This window comes from Populus euphratica, unplaced genomic scaffold, assembly GCF_000495115.2.
Source record: "Populus euphratica unplaced genomic scaffold, PopEup_1.0 scaffold50.1, whole genome shotgun sequence".
NCBI lineage: Eukaryota > Viridiplantae > Streptophyta > Magnoliopsida > Malpighiales > Salicaceae > Populus > Populus euphratica.
In genome coordinates this window covers 1,470,808-1,488,996 of record NW_011499870.1, presented here as the reverse complement: position 1 = coordinate 1,488,996, position 18,189 = coordinate 1,470,808, and the positions used below count along the sequence as shown (strand labels likewise).

Below are 18,189 nucleotides of genomic sequence, written 5' to 3'. Positions count from 1 at the left end.
TATTGTCGTTTATAATTTGTACAATTCACCTCCCTGTGGTTCGACCCCGGTCTTGCCGGGTTATTTATTACTTCGACACTCCTGCACTTGGGAGAAGACAACAATCTTTTCGTCGTGTCATAAAGATCATTGAAATAAAATAATTATAATATTATTTCATTAAATACCTTTTGATTTTAAATTTAACATGATATTTTATTAAATATCATACAATTATCATATAAAACATAAACAAAAAAATTAATAGCTCTTCGCGATGCAAAATCTAATATCTTAATTCATATTTATTTCTTAATATTATGATTTAGTTTTGGGTTGATAGCTTTTTTTTTTAATTTATTAACACATATAATTTTTAATTAATTTTATTAAATGTACTTTCTATCTAACTCATGCTTCTTCCTTTGTTGGATACCTTTTTTAGCCACATAAAAAAAAAAATTTGCAAGCTTTTCCATCATGTCTTTTGACATTAAAAAAATCCCTAATTGTTAATAAAAAAAAATCTTATGCATGCCCCAAACTAAAAAAATTAAGAGATAAATATTGATTAAAATATTTGATTTTGTAAAACAAGTTATTGACTTAATTATGTTAAATAATTTTTTTTATTATAATTAAATTTTTATTTAATCAAATGATAATAAAAATAAACAAATACTTATTAAAAACAATTGAATAAAATCAAAGAAAGAAAATGCTATGTAAGATTGCAGTAAAGTGAAATCAATTATATATAACTAATCAAATCTAGTTTATATAAGTAAGTAAAGGAATAATTAAAAAATCCATATATAGTTAGATATAAATTTTACTTTTCTTTTATATTTTTATAAATTATATTTAAAATTCTGGATTAAACCAAAAATTCTAACAAAATATATTGTGTAGGATATAAACTATTATTAAACATATAAATTATATAATGAAAAATATAATTTGTAAAAATATAAAAAAATTAGCCAAGTAAATCTAATAAATGACATTAAATTCAATTTAAGATCTGAAATTAATTTTTTAATTTAATCGCTCAAAATATTCAGATAAAATCAAATAATCTAAGAATTATTTGGGCTAAGCCTAGCTAAACTGCCCGCACGCCTTCTCTTCCCTAGTCAGATTTCCCCTCCGGCGGCACCCCCCTTCGTCAAAACCACATTAGACATAGTAGCTCATGCTTCCACCCTCATAAAAACTCCAAGGCAACCCAGAGAAATGGCTCTTTCTCGGCTTCCAAAACTTCACTTCTCTATATTCACTCACCCCCTTCCATCTCCATACACCCATATCAACCTTCCTCTCATAACCAAACTTAAAATCTCAACCCTTTCCAGGCTCAAATCCACACTCACCACAACAGAACCCATTCCCTTCACAGAAGCCCACAATTTGCTAGCACTCCAAGAACAAACCCAAACCCAAACCCAATTTTCACTTGACAAACTCTTTATCCCACCAGACACCGAGGTTTCAGTCAGTGAGAATAGTAGTGGTTTAAGCGCTAGGGTTTTAAAAGGGTCTAATATTGTGTTGAGTAAGTATGCAAGGGATGCACAGATTGTTCAAGCTGAGTTTATTAAAAGTAGTGTTAGAACTGAAGCTTGTCCTTCTGATGGTTTGCCTGAGTTTGCTCTTGTTGGAAGGTCTAATGTTGGCAAATCTTCTCTTCTTAATTCTATTGTTAGAAGAAAGAAACTTGCGCTTACCTCAAAAAAACCTGGTTAGTTGATAATAATGTCGGTTTTTTTTTTTTGTGGCATTTGTATTTTGACTAGTGAAGTAACTTGTTTTGAGTTTGGGGTACTCTAAAGGAAGAGACTTTGTAACTTAGAACTGAATATTATTTGTGTTTTTCGAATTTGGTTTTTGTTCTTGGTGAAGGGAAGACGCAGTGCATCAATCATTTTAGGGTCAATGATAGCTGGTACTTGGTGGATTTGCCTGGCTATGGGTATGGTTTCATTGCTTTGGTTCGTTTTAATCATGTACGTTTTGTATAGGTGCAATATCGAATGCTGTTTTCAGGTTTGGAATCTATTTTCTGGGGAGTAAACTGAGTTTAGTTGATAATAAACTTAACTATCTGTTGATTGGTGCTTAGGAGTGCCTATTTCACTTTCTCAAGCATCATAACTAATGTTACCCATTTCTTTCTTAAATGAATTTGATCTTCTGTTGTTGATTTATCTAGTTAGTCCATTTCGTTAAATTTGCACTGTTTTGCATTTGTTTCCGCTCTGAACAGGTACGCATCTGCGCCGCAGGAACTTCGAACAGATTGGAATAAGTTTACCAAAGACTATTTTCTCAATCGCTCAACCTTGGTCTCAGTATTCCTTCTTATTGATGCTAGTATTCCTGCCAAGAAAATTGATCTTGAATATGCCAGTTGGCTGGGTCAGAATCAGGTGAAATCTTCTTTCTTGTTAGATGAGATAAAGGGAATATATCAATTGATGACCCGCTGCAGTTAGATTCTTGAGAATTTTTTTGCTGCCGATGTATGTGCTATTTCTTCCCCTTTCCCTGGCTGTTTTGGACACTGCTGGTTTTGGTTAGGATGTTCCAGACTTGACTTTGCATGAGCAAACACTTTCCAGTGGCTTCAGTTGCATCTTTCCCCCCCTGTATTTATATAAATAGACTTTGGGGTTTCAAGTCTTGTATAAATATCCATCGGAGATAAGAAACTTGCTAAAAGTTATTTGTAGATCAGAAGCCTCTCCATTGGAGATAGCACTTGCTATCTATACCCAAGTCATGGTGGAAAGGGAGGATGTCTAAAAGTTAATTTCTTGCCTTTCAGGTTCCCATGACATTAATTTTCACCAAATGTGACAAGAGGAAGAAGAAAAAAAACGGAGGGAAAAGGCCGGAAGAAAATGTGAATGAATTTCAGGAGCTGATACGTGACTTCTTTGAGACAGCACCTCCTTGGATCATGACCAGTGGTGTTACCAATCAAGGTCGTGATGAGATGCTACTGCACATGGCTCAATTGCGAAACTACTGGCTCAAACACTGAGATAAAAGAATGCAGAATCAAAAGCTTTTCCCTTGTCCTCTGGTGAGTTTTCATTGACATCATAGACAGACCATTCTAGTAACATTGCCATTGCTGATCCTGGCATGATTTGCAGCTAAATTCCTAGCATGTCGAATGGATTAGAAGTTTTATACATTTTGTTGAATTCCATGCATTTGATACCCCATAGGTGGGATGGAGACCCTAACCGACTTGAGTTCGCTGTTGTCTCTAACAGTTAGCGATCATGCTCTGGCAAGTTCCACTGTGCTAACCAGTTCAAACAAAGAGTGAAAGAACATATAGATGGGAAGAGCCGGACAGGCAAATACATGGAAAATTGAGTGGTTGTTTACATGGACGGCTGAAGTGTGTCACCTTACAATATTTATTGTATCCTTGCTACATTTATACGAGAGCTGTGCTGGAGTGGTTGCAAGTTCTGCTTGCTACAAAAGTAGATAACCTATTACTTGATTATAATGCCTCAGATTTACTCTGCTACTGGTTTAACTGAAGGACTCAATGAGTTTTGATGTTTAAGTTGATTGATTAATTAACACCGGCTGAAATGTTTGCAAAGCATCGACCGCCACCGCTGTTTCCAAATTTATTTTGGCTTGTAGAATGAACTGAATAGATACGATACTATGATGTATCGAAATTTCTTTTGGATTGTAGAGCGGATTTGAGGGTTCTTGCAAAAATATTGACAAATCATTATTGAAGTCAGAAAATGAAAAGATGAACAGGATCTGACTTTTAATGAAATTTTCTTCCATAAAGTTTTTTTTAAAATATATTATTTTAATATATTTTCAAACATACAGAATTGATTTCCATGTTCATATAGTCAAACGGATTGTTACATTGATTGATTATAAACGCCATCCAGGCTAATCAACAATACTGTTACATTGATTGATTATAAACGCCATCCCGGCTAATCACACCACCACCACGTTATGGCAGGGATAAATCAGAAAGCAGGCGAAGATCTATCAAATTCACTGAATTTTTTTCCCTCTTGTTTTCTGAACATGGTCAGTCTCTGCTTAACAGGTCTCCAATATTAAACAGAAATCATGCAATGTACGTGGAGCTGCGAGACATTGCAATTTGCACACGTAGAAGTGAGGCTCCATATTCCTGACCACAACAGACGCATGCAGGCTTACATTGCTCAACTGATATGATAACCTGAAAGCGGACTGAAGCCTGACCTTGAATAGAGCATCGTTCAAGAAATGCACAATCTTTAACCATCATGCATTCCATAGCAATAAAATTTATCAATACCAGAACGTAAAAATAAGGCCAGCTAGTTCCAGCTCTGCCATATTACCATGCATCTCAATCATAGACCCGTTAAGCTAAGATACCATGATGTTTAAGAAGCCTGCACTGTGACAATCACCGTTCATCATCTTAGAAACACCCACCTCCAATTCCCATGTTTATGCATGTTCAAAGAACAACCTAATTGCAACCATTTTTATTGGATGCACGATGCATAAGAAAGTTGATATTAGACAAAAGTTGAATATCAACCACGCGCGGCACACACAATAAAAGGTGATCACCATTCTTTACCATAACAGAAGGATAAAAATTTGTAACTCTCCATTGTTGAAAACAATTCCCAGTGTCTAACAAGTAACAACAATTCAAAACTTCTTGTTTGCAAATTCAAAAACATTGAAATAAACACATTTTCATTGCCCTTCTAACACTTATGATGAAGCTGCAGCAGCTCCCTTGTTCCTTGGAGTTGCTTGAGTACCTAAGCAAACCAAAAACATAACAGAACATCAAAACCAAAACAAGAAGATAAATTTACGTTCACATCACATGAACAATCAACGAATTTCAACAACAAACTGAGTTTAAATTTTACCTTCTCTAAAGTTAGTCTTGAACCTGCGTGGCAGGTGACGGAGGTACCTCATTCGGCCAGTTCCAGTGGTCTTTCTGCGAATAGCCTTCTCACTCCAGTTATCTAAGAAACAGGTACCAAATGATTTCGTCGCAAATTTAACAAATACCCCATGCAAAAACAAATTCACACAAAAATATACCCTGGGAGCAAAATAACAAATGATTTCCTAGCATTGAAACAGAGCTACAATTCTCATTCTTAAACTCAGATTGAATACAAAAAGGTCTTAAGCTGGTTAAAATCTATCAAAATACAAATCCCAAAAATATTAAAAAGATTCAAATAAAACAAGAAGAAAATAACAAAATAAATTAAGTAGCAATGAAGAAACCACAAATCTTGCTTTAAGTAATAAAAGATAAGAAAGTCTATGAAGCAACTCCTGATCCATTAGAAAGGTTGCAACTTACATTTTCTGACACGGGCAGCAGGAAAGGCACAAGCACTACAACGGCTTTTCTGGAGATGAAAGCTGCGGCGACCGCATCTCACACAGAGAGTGTGTGTCTTGTTCCTTCTCTTACCAAAACTCCCTGTTCCTTTCCCCTACAAAACAAACAAACAAGTCGGTAACATACCATCAATCAGCAAAGCAATTGTTGTTATATGGAAGGGAAGAAGAGTACCATTTCTTCTTCTTCGGCTGCAAAAACCCTTCAACTGGGGAGGAAAGTTTAGGCTGAGGGCAGAGGAAGGCATTTATATAGTGAAGATTTAGGGTTTTCTTAAGAAGACTTTTCTGGGCCGGTTTTGAAGTAATATGGGCCCCCATGTCGGATTTCATCTAAGAGTTGGGCTTATTCTGTTATCTTCAGTCACCCCCCCCCTTCCCCCCTAAAAATACAATTGGCTTGATGCTTATGTTGTTGTTATTATCTAGTGGTTTTAAAGGGAAAAAAGCTCCAGATATTGATGCCTTTTTATTACCTTTACTTTTTTATATTTCGTATGGTACACAATTAATATGTTTTATATTTAAAATAATTTATAAAATTTAAATTAGTCTGTTAGGTGGATTTAAGATTTGGTTAAATCTATTTTAGATGAATTAAAAAAATAAAATAAAGGGAGTTGACATGGTATTCAAAAATCTGAGTTGATTGTAATTCGGTTGACTTAATCAAAATTATTAATTTTTTAAATTATTTTATTTTTTAAAATAATATTATTTTTAATTATTTAGAAAAAATTAGATTTGTATGGGGTTAATTTTGGGCTAATTTTGAATTGAAGAATGATTTAAAAGATTAATATTAGTGGTCAATAGTTAATAATATATATATTAAAAAAAAATTAAATTGAATTTTATCTTGCTATAAAGTTGAAAATAAATTCTAGATGAGATTTTTAGGATTGTTTGTTTAAGAAAAACGTTTCATCAATAAATAATAAATAATAAATATTTAATAATCTATCACATATATTTTATTATTTAGAATTTTTATTAATCCTTTAAAAAATATGTTACCAAAAGTCTCAAAATGTTTCCTATGCCTGATAATATCTAATTTTTACCAGTACAGGATACTTCAAAACAACTGTTTTTTATTTCTTTAATTTACATCAATACCTTGATTCATTAAAAATGAGACAAGTATTAAATTAAAAAAATAATAATCGAAACGTAATTTATTAATTTTTTTGATAATGTATAGGTGATATATGAACTAACTTAATTAACACCAACAAATATACTAAAAATTATGGGCTGTGAGCTGTTATGTATATATATTCTAAAAATTATGGGAAGTGCACTGTTCATATACTTTTTTCCGTTTTGGCCATCCAAGTTTTTTAAATTGTTATTTCATTCTCTCAAGTTAAATGATTGTGATTTTGTAAGTTGAGATATCTTTTAATTTGTATTTTCTCGTACATACAAACACAAAGCCTTTGGAGATATTTTAATGATAAATTGAAAATCAATTTTAAAAAATAAAAAAATATTTAAATGATTGTGTTTTAGTCTTTTAATTTGTAATTTTTTCAAACTTTATTTAATAATATTTTAATGATGAATAACTCATTTTATAAATAAAAATTTATTGACAGTTAAAACTTATAGGATCTGCATTGTTCATACAAATAATGTATACATATATTTTTTTTATCATTAAACTTTTTTAATTATTGTTTCACCCTTTTAAGTAAAATGATCGTGGTTACAAGTTAAGATATTTTTTATTTGTATTTTTTATGCATTTAAAGTGTTTTGAGATATTTTAATGATGAATTTTATACTGATTGTATAAAATTAAAATTTATTAGTTATTAAAAATAAAAATTAAAAGAATATATTTTAAATTTCATAAAAAACCAAAACAAACTCCATTTCAATATTAGCATGGAAAATTTTAATTTTCTTCCTATACTTTTCAATTTAATTTTTGTTGTTCCTACGAAATTTTATCATTTCAAATTTTAATTAAAAACTTTAATTTTTTATTAACCAAAAAATATCACAAATAATGACAAATTTACTACAGAAAATAACATTTTTAATTAATAAAAAAATATCAGATAACGATGAAAAATTTGCAACAGAAAATGACCTTTCATCTAGTATATATATATATATATAAATTGGAGTGCATGTGCTAGTTTTCCTTTAAGAATAATCAGCCAGAATACGTGGGCCTGGGTTTTTTGTTCCAAGCTCACCTAAGCTCGTGGGAAGTTGGCCACGTGAGCGGCATTGCATGACATTTTATGTTTTATTAATTCTTTATTTAAATTTAAATTAATACCTCTTCTCTCTATTATTTTTATAAAAAAAATGTTTAGTTCACTTCTTTTAAACAGTATTTATTGTTTTATAACTATTTTGTAGTTTTATAGTGTTTCAAAGAGATTATTAGAATTTATTTATATTTTTTTGTTTTTTTTATATTTAATATAAATAAAATATATTTGAATGATGCATTTCTAAAAATAAAATTATTTGTCCTTGGCAAAAAAAATATCTAAGATTAAAAATAATATATATTTTTTATTTATAAAAAATTAATTTTGATATTAATACATTAAAATAATTCAAAAATATAAAAAATTAAATTTTTTATAAAATATCTTCTAAAAAACAATTCCAAACTATGTTTATGATAAGGAGACTCTAATAAGTATATTATATACAACAGTAAGAGAAATAGTAAGCAACAGCGGGGATAGCTCAGTTGGGAGAGCGTCAGACTGAAGATCTGAAGGTCGCGTGTTCGATCCACGCTCACCGCATTTGAATTTCTTTTTTCTTTTTATTTTTTTATTTTTTTCCCTCTCGAAACAAAGTAATTTGGGCTTCGGATCTTTCCTTACAACTTATTAAGCCCAAAGCCCACACCATTAACCTACCCAACAACCTACCCAACATAGCCTTGATAGGCATGAATCAGCCTTCCATTTTTGCAGTGCAATATACTTCAATTACAAATTTAATTGGCTGTCAGTAAAAGAACCCCAAATTTAAAGAAGTGGCTGACAACATGTTAAAGAGGAACACCAACCTTATTTAAAACCATGATTCAGTGCAGCTTAATATTCTGACAATTTCTTCTTCGCTTGCATTCTGCAAACATCCACATCTCTAGTAGTCTTGGGATTTTTAGTGCATATGTCCGTTTATTATGTTCTTTGTGCCCTAGACATTTCTTGTAAGGGAAAATAAATGGGAATTATTGAGTGTACAAGTATGTTTTTGTTTGCTCGGAAGGGAAAGGAAGTGGGAGTTATTGAGTGGTGTGCTTGCACAAATGTGTCAAAATGAGAATAATATACGCATGAATTACAACTGAATACATGAAAATAAAACATTGATACACAAGGGGGCTTATTGCAACAATATACAGTTGATGTTTTTCAAGAATTGTGAAAGGAAGGATAGGCCGTAGATTGTTTTGATTACTGTGATTTTCTATTTCAAGTTCTTAGTTGTAATTAATTAATTAATTATTTTTGTTTTTCATCTTTTTAGGGTTTAAAGTTGATTTAGTATGTGATAAGGTAGATTTATAAAGGTTTTAGTAATAAGTTGGAAACATAGAAAGTGAAGGAAATAAAATCTACTATGTAGTGGCTATATATTATTGATTCGTACTTCTAGGTTGTTAAATTATGGATAGTCTCTTATATAAAATGATATTGTTTAAGTTTATTCTTTTAAAATAGAAATGTTATTATTATTTTTAATTTGTGTAAATACCTAAGATAAAGTTAATAATGCATCATATTGGACAAGATCCTTGCTAGTTCTTCTAGCAGCACTTCTGACAACCATGACTTGTTAGGTGCCGACCATAAATAAACATCTAAGATAATTGTAGCCTCTCTAGATGTAGTCTCGTAAATGCTTAAGATATAATCAATAGCGCGTCGTATGGACAAGATCTTTACTAGCTAGTTCTTTTAGCAGCGCTTCTAATAATTATGAGTTGTTAGGTACCAACCATGAATAGACACCTGAGGCAATTGTAATCTCTTTTGATGTAGTCTCGTGGAGTGTGATAATACCATGCTGAGGAGGGGTTCTTTAGAGTAGGACAGATTTATTGGGAAATACATCGCCTAATGGAAGCCTAACCAATTAATGTAAGTTTATTTTCTTTTCATGATTTATTAAAAAAGTAAAATAAAGAACAATTAGTAATTTTTGAAAAAAATAATTTTAATCAATGAATCGAATTTCAGATTTATAAATGTTGAGGCTGCTTAAACGATAACATCGATAATGAAATTGTTGATGGAAATGCCATTGTTTCAATGGAGTTAGTTTCTTAAAAATCCTGATTAAAACTTATGATTGATTCTTGATTCAAAAAGTTCAGGGGTAATGTATACTTAAACAAAAATTTTTATTATGTTAATATTGTTAGTTTGTTAATATTAATGACTTGATTTTTATACAAATTTGATCTGCGGGGAAAAGTTTTACTAGATAGGATTAACAACGCTGTTGCTAAGAGGATTTTAGAGAATCACAATACAATTAGGTAAGATTGAATTCAAAATAAGTACTTTTGATTCACTTATGAAAATATTATTTTTCATTTATTAACCAATAATTCATTTTTACTATATACATTATGTTATTTTTTGTGTGAGGCGTAGAAAAAAGCCCAAAAATATACTAAAGAAGAAAAGCTTCTAGGCTAGAAACACATAGCAGTTTAGAAGAATTTCAGACCTTCATGTGTTCTGGAGGCTATATGGGCATGATAAATATAGCATTTAATGTCCCAGTGTTTCATATGGCGGTCACAATCCAGTATTGAGAATCAGAATAAGGAGATTAATGGTTCCTTTACCACGCATATTGGCAAATCCATTTCATTTATTTCATATGTGAAGTAGATGATACGATTTTTTTTATTACATCTATTTTTGCTCACCGCATTTGAATTTCTTTTTTCTTTCTTTTTATTTTTTTCCCTCTCGAAACAAATTAATTTGGGCCCTTTCCTGATTTTACTTATTTCATAAATGAAGTAGATGATACAATGTTTTTTATTACATCTATTTGTAATTTTTTTTTGTTTTGTACGAATATGTTTAACTAACAACAATTTTCTCTTGCAGGCTATAGTTCTTAAACACGAACCAAGATCGATGAAGCTTTTTATATAAACTCATAAGCGAAATACTGACTATCAGAAATGGGTGTAACAACTCATGGATAACTAAGCTAAAAAGTATATTGGATTTCAACACTTTATTTTCTTAAGTAATTATTTTTTTAATTTGTTGATTTTTTTCCAGGAAACATATAACACCCAATTACAGAAGAGATACGAGGATGATCATTTGACCCATCCGAAACTCAATCCAGAATTGTTGTTGGAGGCAGGTTGTCTAATGCACTCGATAAAAATTAGGTTTGTGGTATTTCAAACACTACGACTGATGACTTTTGGACAACTTGAAGTGTTTCATTTATTGGATGCTCACAATTGATTCTGAGTACTTAAACTCTAAAGTTCAAGGCAATTTTAAGTCAATAAGTTGAAGTTCGAACAACCCATTTTACCGCTGAGACACAAAGACTTATTGTTATCATGGCCAGACTTTGATGATTATTCATGGTACTAAAATCACACATGCATGGTATATGTGCTCCTCCTTATCACCTTCTGGTCCTAGCAAAGACCCACCTCATTATTCAACCCCTCTCTTCTAGATGAATTGTATTTGAAATTTTTAATGTTTTCTTTGTTTTTTATAATAAGAAGTTTTAATGGTTTTAACATGTGTTTATATGACGCTTTCTTTTTTTGTGGCCAAATAAACTGTACGTAAGAGTACTTAACTAACTTGCTATGCCTAGCCACCTTCATAAAAGAATTTCATGAATTAGGAGATTATCTTAATACTTATCTAATTAGAATGGATTAAAAAAGTATATACCATTAGAATAAGTTCAATAACGGATAACACATTTGACTATCACATAAAAAAATTTACTTGCATTGAAGTGTTGTATTATTGGATTTAATAGTTTTACCAACAAAAATTTCCTATCGATATCTACACTTATAATCTATTAGTACGTATATTACTAACAGGTTTATGGATGGAAATGGTTCATTGAAAAAACTCTCACCGATAACTTATAGTCTGCCAGTAATAAATATATGATGGATTTATAGATAGACAAAGTGAACAAAAAAAAAAAATTTACCCGTTTCATTCTGTCGTTATCTTTATCGGTAAATTTAACTATTACTAATAAAAAAACCATATATAATATCATCGGTGTTTTTATTTTCTCATCAGTATATCTATTAGTAAATATAACATATCATCAATAAAATACCATATGTAATTTCTCCAGTGAGTTAACAATAATAGCATTTAATGTCCCAGTGTTTCATATGACGGTCACAATCCAACATTGAGAATCAGAATAAGAAGATTAATGGTTCCATTACCACGCATACTAGCAAATCCATTTCATTCATTTCATAAATGAAGTAGATGATACAATGTTTTTTATTACATCTATTTGTAATTTTTTTTTGTTTTGTACGAATATGTTTAACTAACAACAATTTTCTCTTGCAGGCTATAGTTCTTAAACACGAACCAAGATCGATGAAGCTTTTTATATAAACTCATAAGCGAAATACTGACTATCAGAAATGGGTGTAACAACTCATGGATAACTAAGCTAAAAAGTATATTGGATTTCAACACTTTATTTTCTTAAGTAATTATTTTTTTAATTTGTTGATTTTTTTCCAGGAAACATATAACACCCAATTACAGAAGAGATACGAGGATGATCATTTGACCCATTCGAAACTCAATCCAGAATTGTTATTGGAGGCAGGTTGTCTAATGCACTCAATAAAAATTAGGTTTGTGGTATCTCAAACACTACGACTAATGACTTTTGGACAACCTGAAGTGTTTCATTTGTTGGATGCTCGCAATCGATTCCGAGCACTTAAACTCTAAAGTTCAAGGCGATTTTAAGTCAATAAGTTGAAGTTCGAACAACCCATTTTACCGCTGAGACACAAAGACTTATTGTTATCATGGCCAGACTTTGATGATGATTCATGGTACTAAAATCACACATGCATGGTATATGTGCTCCTCCTTATCACCTTCTGGTCCTAGCAAAGACCCACCTCATTATTCAACCCCTCTCTTCTAGATGAATTGTATTTGAAATTTTTAATGTTTTCTTTGTTTTTTTTAATAAGAAATTTTAATGGTTTAACATGTGTCTATATGACACTTTCTTTTTTTGTGGCCAAATAAACTGTAAGTAAGAGTACTTAACTAACTTGCTATGCCTAGCCACCTTCATAAAAGAATTTCATGAATTAGGAGATTATCTTAATACTTATCTAATTAGAATGGATTAAAAAAGTATATACCATTAGAATAAGTTCAATAACGGATAACACATTTGACTATCACATAAAAAAATTTACTTGCATTGAAGTGTTGTATTATTGGATTTAATAGTTTTACCAACAAAAATTTCCTATCGATATCTACACTTATAATCTATTAGTACGTATATTACTAACAGGTTTATGGATGGAAATGGTTCATTGAATAAACTCTCACCGATAACTTATAGTCTGTCAGTAATAAATATATGATGGATTCATAGATAGATAAAGTGAACAAAAAAAAAATTTACCCGTTTCATTCTGTCGTTATCTTTATCGGTAAATTTAACTATCACTAATAAAAAAATCATATATAATGTCATCAGTGTTTTTATTTTCCCATCAGTATATCTATTAGTAAATATAACATATCATCAATAAAATATCATATGTAATTTCTCCGGTGAGTAAACAATAACAATGATATTTATAGTAATTCTTTTCAAACTCTATATAGAATATATCAACATAGTTGTTTTGTCAGTAATCTTGTTAGTAATATTTTAAAAATATATTAAAGATAAGTAAAAAATAATTACTTTATATAAACTCATAAGCGAAATACTGACCATCATAAATGGGTGCAACAACTCATGGATAACTAAGCTAAGAAGTATATTGGATTTCAACATTTTATTTTCTTAAGTAATTATTTTTTCAATTTGTTGATTTTTTTTCAGGAAACATATAACACCCAATTACAGAAGAGATACGAGGATGATCATTTGACCCATTCGAAACTCAATCCAGAATTGTTATTGGAGGCAGGTTGTCTAATGCACTCAATAAAAATTAGGTTTGTGGTATCTCAAACACTACGACTAATGACTTTTGGACAACCTGAAGTGTTTCATTTGTTGGATGCTCGCAATCGATTCCGAGCACTTAAACTCTAAAGTTCAAGGCGATTTTAAGTCAATAAGTTGAAGTTCGAACAACCCATTTTACCGCTGAGACACAAAGACTTATTGTTATCATGGCCAGACTTTGATGATGATTCATGGTACTAAAATCACACATGCATGGTATATGTGCTCCTCCTTATCACCTTCTGGTCCTAGCAAAGACCCACCTCATTATTCAACCCCTCTCTTCTAGATGAATTGTATTTGAAATTTTTAATGTTTTCTTTGTTTTTTTTAATAAGAAATTTTAATGGTTTAACATGTGTCTATATGACACTTTCTTTTTTTGTGGCCAAATAAACTGTAAGTAAGAGTACTTAACTAACTTGCTATGCCTAGCCACCTTCATAAAAGAATTTCATGAATTAGGAGATTATCTTAATACTTATCTAATTAGAATGGATTAAAAAAGTATATACCATTAGAATAAGTTCAATAACGGATAACACATTTGACTATCACATAAAAAAATTTACTTGCATTGAAGTGTTGTATTATTGGATTTAATAGTTTTACCAACAAAAATTTCCTATCGATATCTACACTTATAATCTATTAGTACGTATATTACTAACAGGTTTATGGATGGAAATGGTTCATTGAATAAACTCTCACCGATAACTTATAGTCTGTCAGTAATAAATATATGATGGATTCATAGATAGATAAAGTGAACAAAAAAAAAATTTACCCGTTTCATTCTGTCGTTATCTTTATCGGTAAATTTAACTATCACTAATAAAAAAATCATATATAATGTCATCAGTGTTTTTATTTTCCCATCAGTATATCTATTAGTAAATATAACATATCATCAATAAAATATCATATGTAATTTCTCCGGTGAGTTAACAATAACAATGATATTTATAGTAATTCTTTTCAAACTCTATATAGAATATATCAACATAGTTGTTTTGTCAGTAATCTTGTTAATAATATTTTAAAAATATATTAAAAATAAGTAAAAAATAATTAAAATAATATAAAAATAAATATTTATTATAAATTTAAACATCTATGGATTTCAACATTTTATTTTCTTAAGTAATTATTTTTTCAATTTGTTGATTTTTTTTCAGGAAACATATAACACCCAATTACAGAAGAGATACGAGGATGATCATTTGACCCATTCGAAACTCAATCCAGAATTGTTATTGGAGGCAGGTTGTCTAATGCACTCAATAAAAATTAGGTTTGTGGTATCTCAAACACTACGACTAATGACTTTTGGACAACCTGAAGTGTTTCATTTGTTGGATGCTCGCAATCGATTCCGAGCACTTAAACTCTAAAGTTCAAGGCGATTTTAAGTCAATAAGTTGAAGTTCGAACAACCCATTTTACCGCTGAGACACAAAGACTTATTGTTATCATGGCCAGACTTTGATGATGATTCATGGTACTAAAATCACACATGCATGGTATATGTGCTCCTCCTTATCACCTTCTGGTCCTAGTTAGATCTGGACGGGTTGAAGGATTATTCTCGTATCTCTCATTCAACTGACTATTAAATGTATCCTCGAAAGAAAAAAATATTCATCAAATTTAAGAAAATAATAACTTAAGAAAAAAATATTTGAAAACCAACATATCACAAAGTGTTTATGAACTATTGCACCCTTTTTTTCTGTAAGTAAGAGTACTTAACTAACTTGCTATGCCTAGCCACCTTCATAAAAGAATTTCATGAATTAGGAGATTATCTTAATACTTATCTAATTAGAATGGATTAAAAAAGTATATACCATTAGAATAAGTTCAATAACGGATAACACATTTGACTATCACATAAAAAAATTTACTTGCATTGAAGTGTTGTATTATTGGATTTAATAGTTTTACCAACAAAAATTTCCTATCGATATCTACACTTATAATCTATTAGTACGTATATTACTAACAGGTTTATGGATGGAAATGGTTCATTGAATAAACTCTCACCGATAACTTATAGTCTGTCAGTAATAAATATATGATGGATTCATAGATAGATAAAGTGAACAAAAAAAAAATTTACCCGTTTCATTCTGTCGTTATCTTTATCGGGAAATTTAACTATCACTAATAAAAAAATCATATATAATGTCATCAGTGTTTTTATTTTCCCATCAGTATATCTATTAGTAAATATAACATATCATCAATAAAATATCATATGTAATTTCTCCGGTGAGTTAACAATAACAATGATATTTATAGTAATTCTTTTCAAACTCTATATAGAATATATCAACATAGTTGTTTTGTCAGTAATCTTGTTAATAATATTTTAAAAATATATTAAAAATAAGTAAAAAATAATTAAAATAATATAAAAATAAATATTTATTATAAATTTAAACATTTGTATGTTTAAATACAATAAATTTAAAATAGAGGTGGATTTGGAGAAGGAAGAGTAGGAGGTTAATCATCGTTATGATTGTAGGGCTAATTAAAGGGTGTACATGCACCATCCATCTGTGATCTCATCTCAATCACCAATCAACAGAGTTCTTCATAATTATCAGTGAGTCATCTATATATATATTTTTTATTAAAATGGGTTGTTTTAGCTTTTACTCATTAGTCGAACGTCATTGCGAACTCTGAAGTTTGAGTTCTTAGAATTGACTGTGAGCATCTAACGATCGAAACACTACATGTCATTCACAAGTTCTTTTCTATAGTATTAGAAAGTTTGTATACTCGATTTCTATTGGATCTACCGGAGGATCCTACCTCTAACTGTAAATCTAGATTGAGATCTGGACGGGTTGAAGGATTATTCTCGTATCTCTCATTCAACTGACTATTATATGTATCCTCGAAAGAAAAAAAATATTCATCAAATTTAAGGAAATAATAACTTAAGAAAAAAATGTTTGAAAACCAATATATCATAAAGTGTTTATGAATTGCTGCACCTTTTTTTGATGATCATCACTCTACACATGTGTTTCATTAAAAAGCTCTATTGGGCTTGGTTCGCGTCCCAGAACCATAGTTGCAAGAGAAAAATGTTATGAGATAAATATATTAAAAAAACTAGTAAGAAAATGGATGTAACAAAAAAAATCCTACCATTCGCTTCACATGTAAAACAAACAGAATGGAGTTGCCAGTGTGTGTGGTAATAAAATTGTGAACATGTTGATTTTGATTTTTTGCACTGAATTGGGATGTCACGTGAAATGCATGGACATTATGTGCTGAATGTCTTCTGTCTATACAATCTCTAAGACATATGATGATTCAAAATCCTTCCATATCACCACATCATTTCAGCCTGAAAGCTTTCTTTTTTCGTATATATTTTGGCTTTTTTTTTGCAACTTGTACTAAAAATCCAGCAACCTATATGGTACATATTAATTATCTATTAGTAAATAAAAAATAAAATTTTACTACTTGTGTAATGGCAAGTGCAATGTTGAGAGTGACGAGTCTGCCTCCTGAGTGTGTTGGAAATGAGTTTTGAGTTTAATCATAAAATTATGATTATAAAGTTCAAGAGTCGCCACCTAGTATTATGGTAACTAGAAAACCTCATGATTTGTGAGATTATAAGAAAGAGACTAGTTGTACAAGGAAAAGACGCATCATCCCAATGTATCTTACCTAAGATAAGCTGTATTGTGGCTTGATCGTTATTTTAAGTTGTGTTCCTATCCATTGGTCTCATCTAAGGTTTAAGGAAGATATCTTTTCGTGAGAAAATATTTATCTTATTGATTAAATCCTAACAGTTTTGGGTGCTAAATTTTAGCATTACATTTATTTTACACTTTGTATCTTTAATATTTGACGGTATACTTTATAATGAAATTTTATACCTCAAAATGGGTTATAACAACATGGAATAAATGCTTTTTTTATCCCAAATTCAATTTTATCTAATTGTAACATAATTCTCCCAAACCCTCTTCGCAACATTATTATCAGCTTTCTGTCATTCAAAATTTCTCTTAAAGTAAAAAATTTATAAAGGAAATTTTTTAGTAATTTAAATAAACTAACTAAATTAACATAAAAAAATTTATGTTAATACTAATCTTGAATCTTGAAAACCATATATCAACCTACAGTTTTTATATAGGACGTTTGAAAACCTAACTCTATCAAAATAATAGAATTTCCATCGATGATTTAAAGGTTAATGCTATTGTTCTCACAGCCTCAATGTTCATAAACCTAAAATTGCATTCATTGAATGAAATTATTTTTTAAAAAATTATTAAATATTTTATTATAAAAGCAAAACAAACTTACATTGAAAGATTATCCTTTCATTGACCCTTGTATTTGCAGGTGAATGCATCCAACTATGAAGAGACCTTCCTCGAAATTGCACAAATATTTTTCAGAAAGCTCTTTAAATATTACCAATGACATTTCTTTCCATCGGTGATGTTGTTGTGACAAAAATTGTTAGTC

General features: G+C 30.2%; 2 protein-coding genes and 1 non-coding gene across 5 annotated transcripts; 2 read left to right on the top strand and 1 right to left on the bottom strand.

The window, feature by feature from the left end:
• The first annotated feature begins 1,076 nt into the window (after window positions 1–1,076).
• LOC105127127 (GTP-binding protein At2g22870-like) lies at window positions 1,077–3,712 on the top strand. Of its 3 annotated transcripts, none has more exons than XM_011028275.1 (5): window positions 1,077–1,720; window positions 1,882–1,951; window positions 2,246–2,408; window positions 2,807–3,067; window positions 3,286–3,712. In XM_011028275.1, exons 1-4 carry the CDS (start codon window positions 1,216–1,218, stop codon window positions 3,023–3,025), a joined length of 957 nt encoding a protein of 318 aa, XP_011026577.1. In that variant the 5' UTR covers window positions 1,077–1,215; the 3' UTR covers window positions 3,026–3,067; window positions 3,286–3,712. The 3 variants fall into 3 exon arrangements, with proteins under 3 accessions (XP_011026577.1, XP_011026576.1, XP_011026575.1); XM_011028274.1 differs by having other exon boundaries at window positions 3,216–3,712; XM_011028273.1 differs by having other exon boundaries at window positions 1,078–1,720; window positions 3,264–3,712.
• Window positions 3,713–4,592: 880 nt separating this feature from the next.
• LOC105127126 (60S ribosomal protein L37-1-like) lies at window positions 4,593–5,676 on the bottom strand. The gene is made up of 4 exons (XM_011028272.1): window positions 5,591–5,676; window positions 5,375–5,510; window positions 4,923–5,024; window positions 4,593–4,808 (listed from the first exon to the last, which is right to left on the bottom strand). The coding sequence occupies exons 1-4, from the start codon at window positions 5,591–5,593 to the stop codon at window positions 4,759–4,761; spliced, it is 291 nt and encodes a 96-aa protein (XP_011026574.1). The 5' UTR covers window positions 5,594–5,676; the 3' UTR covers window positions 4,593–4,758.
• A 2,446-nt stretch (window positions 5,677–8,122) lies between these two features.
• On the top strand, window positions 8,123–8,195 carry TRNAF-GAA (transfer RNA phenylalanine (anticodon GAA)). The gene has a single exon. It is a non-coding gene; the product is annotated as a tRNA-Phe (tRNA).
• The last annotated feature ends 9,994 nt before the right edge of the window (window positions 8,196–18,189 follow it).

Coding starts and splice junctions, on each gene's coding strand:
- LOC105127127 (XM_011028275.1), top strand. CDS start 1,216: ATGGCTCTTTCTCGGCTTCCAAAACTTCACTTCTCTATATTCACTCAC. Junction 1,721..1,881: donor GCTTACCTCAAAAAAACCTG/GTTAGTTGATAA, acceptor TTCTTGGTGAAG/GGAAGACGCAGTGCATCAAT. Junction 1,952..2,245: donor GTGGATTTGCCTGGCTATGG/GTATGGTTTCAT, acceptor CGCTCTGAACAG/GTACGCATCTGCGCCGCAGG.
- LOC105127126 (XM_011028272.1), bottom strand. Junction 5,025..5,374: donor TGCTGCCCGTGTCAGAAAAT/GTAAGTTGCAAC, acceptor CCTGTTTCTTAG/ATAACTGGAGTGAGAAGGCT. Junction 4,809..4,922: donor CAAGACTAACTTTAGAGAAG/GTAAAATTTAAA, acceptor TGGTTTGCTTAG/GTACTCAAGCAACTCCAAGG.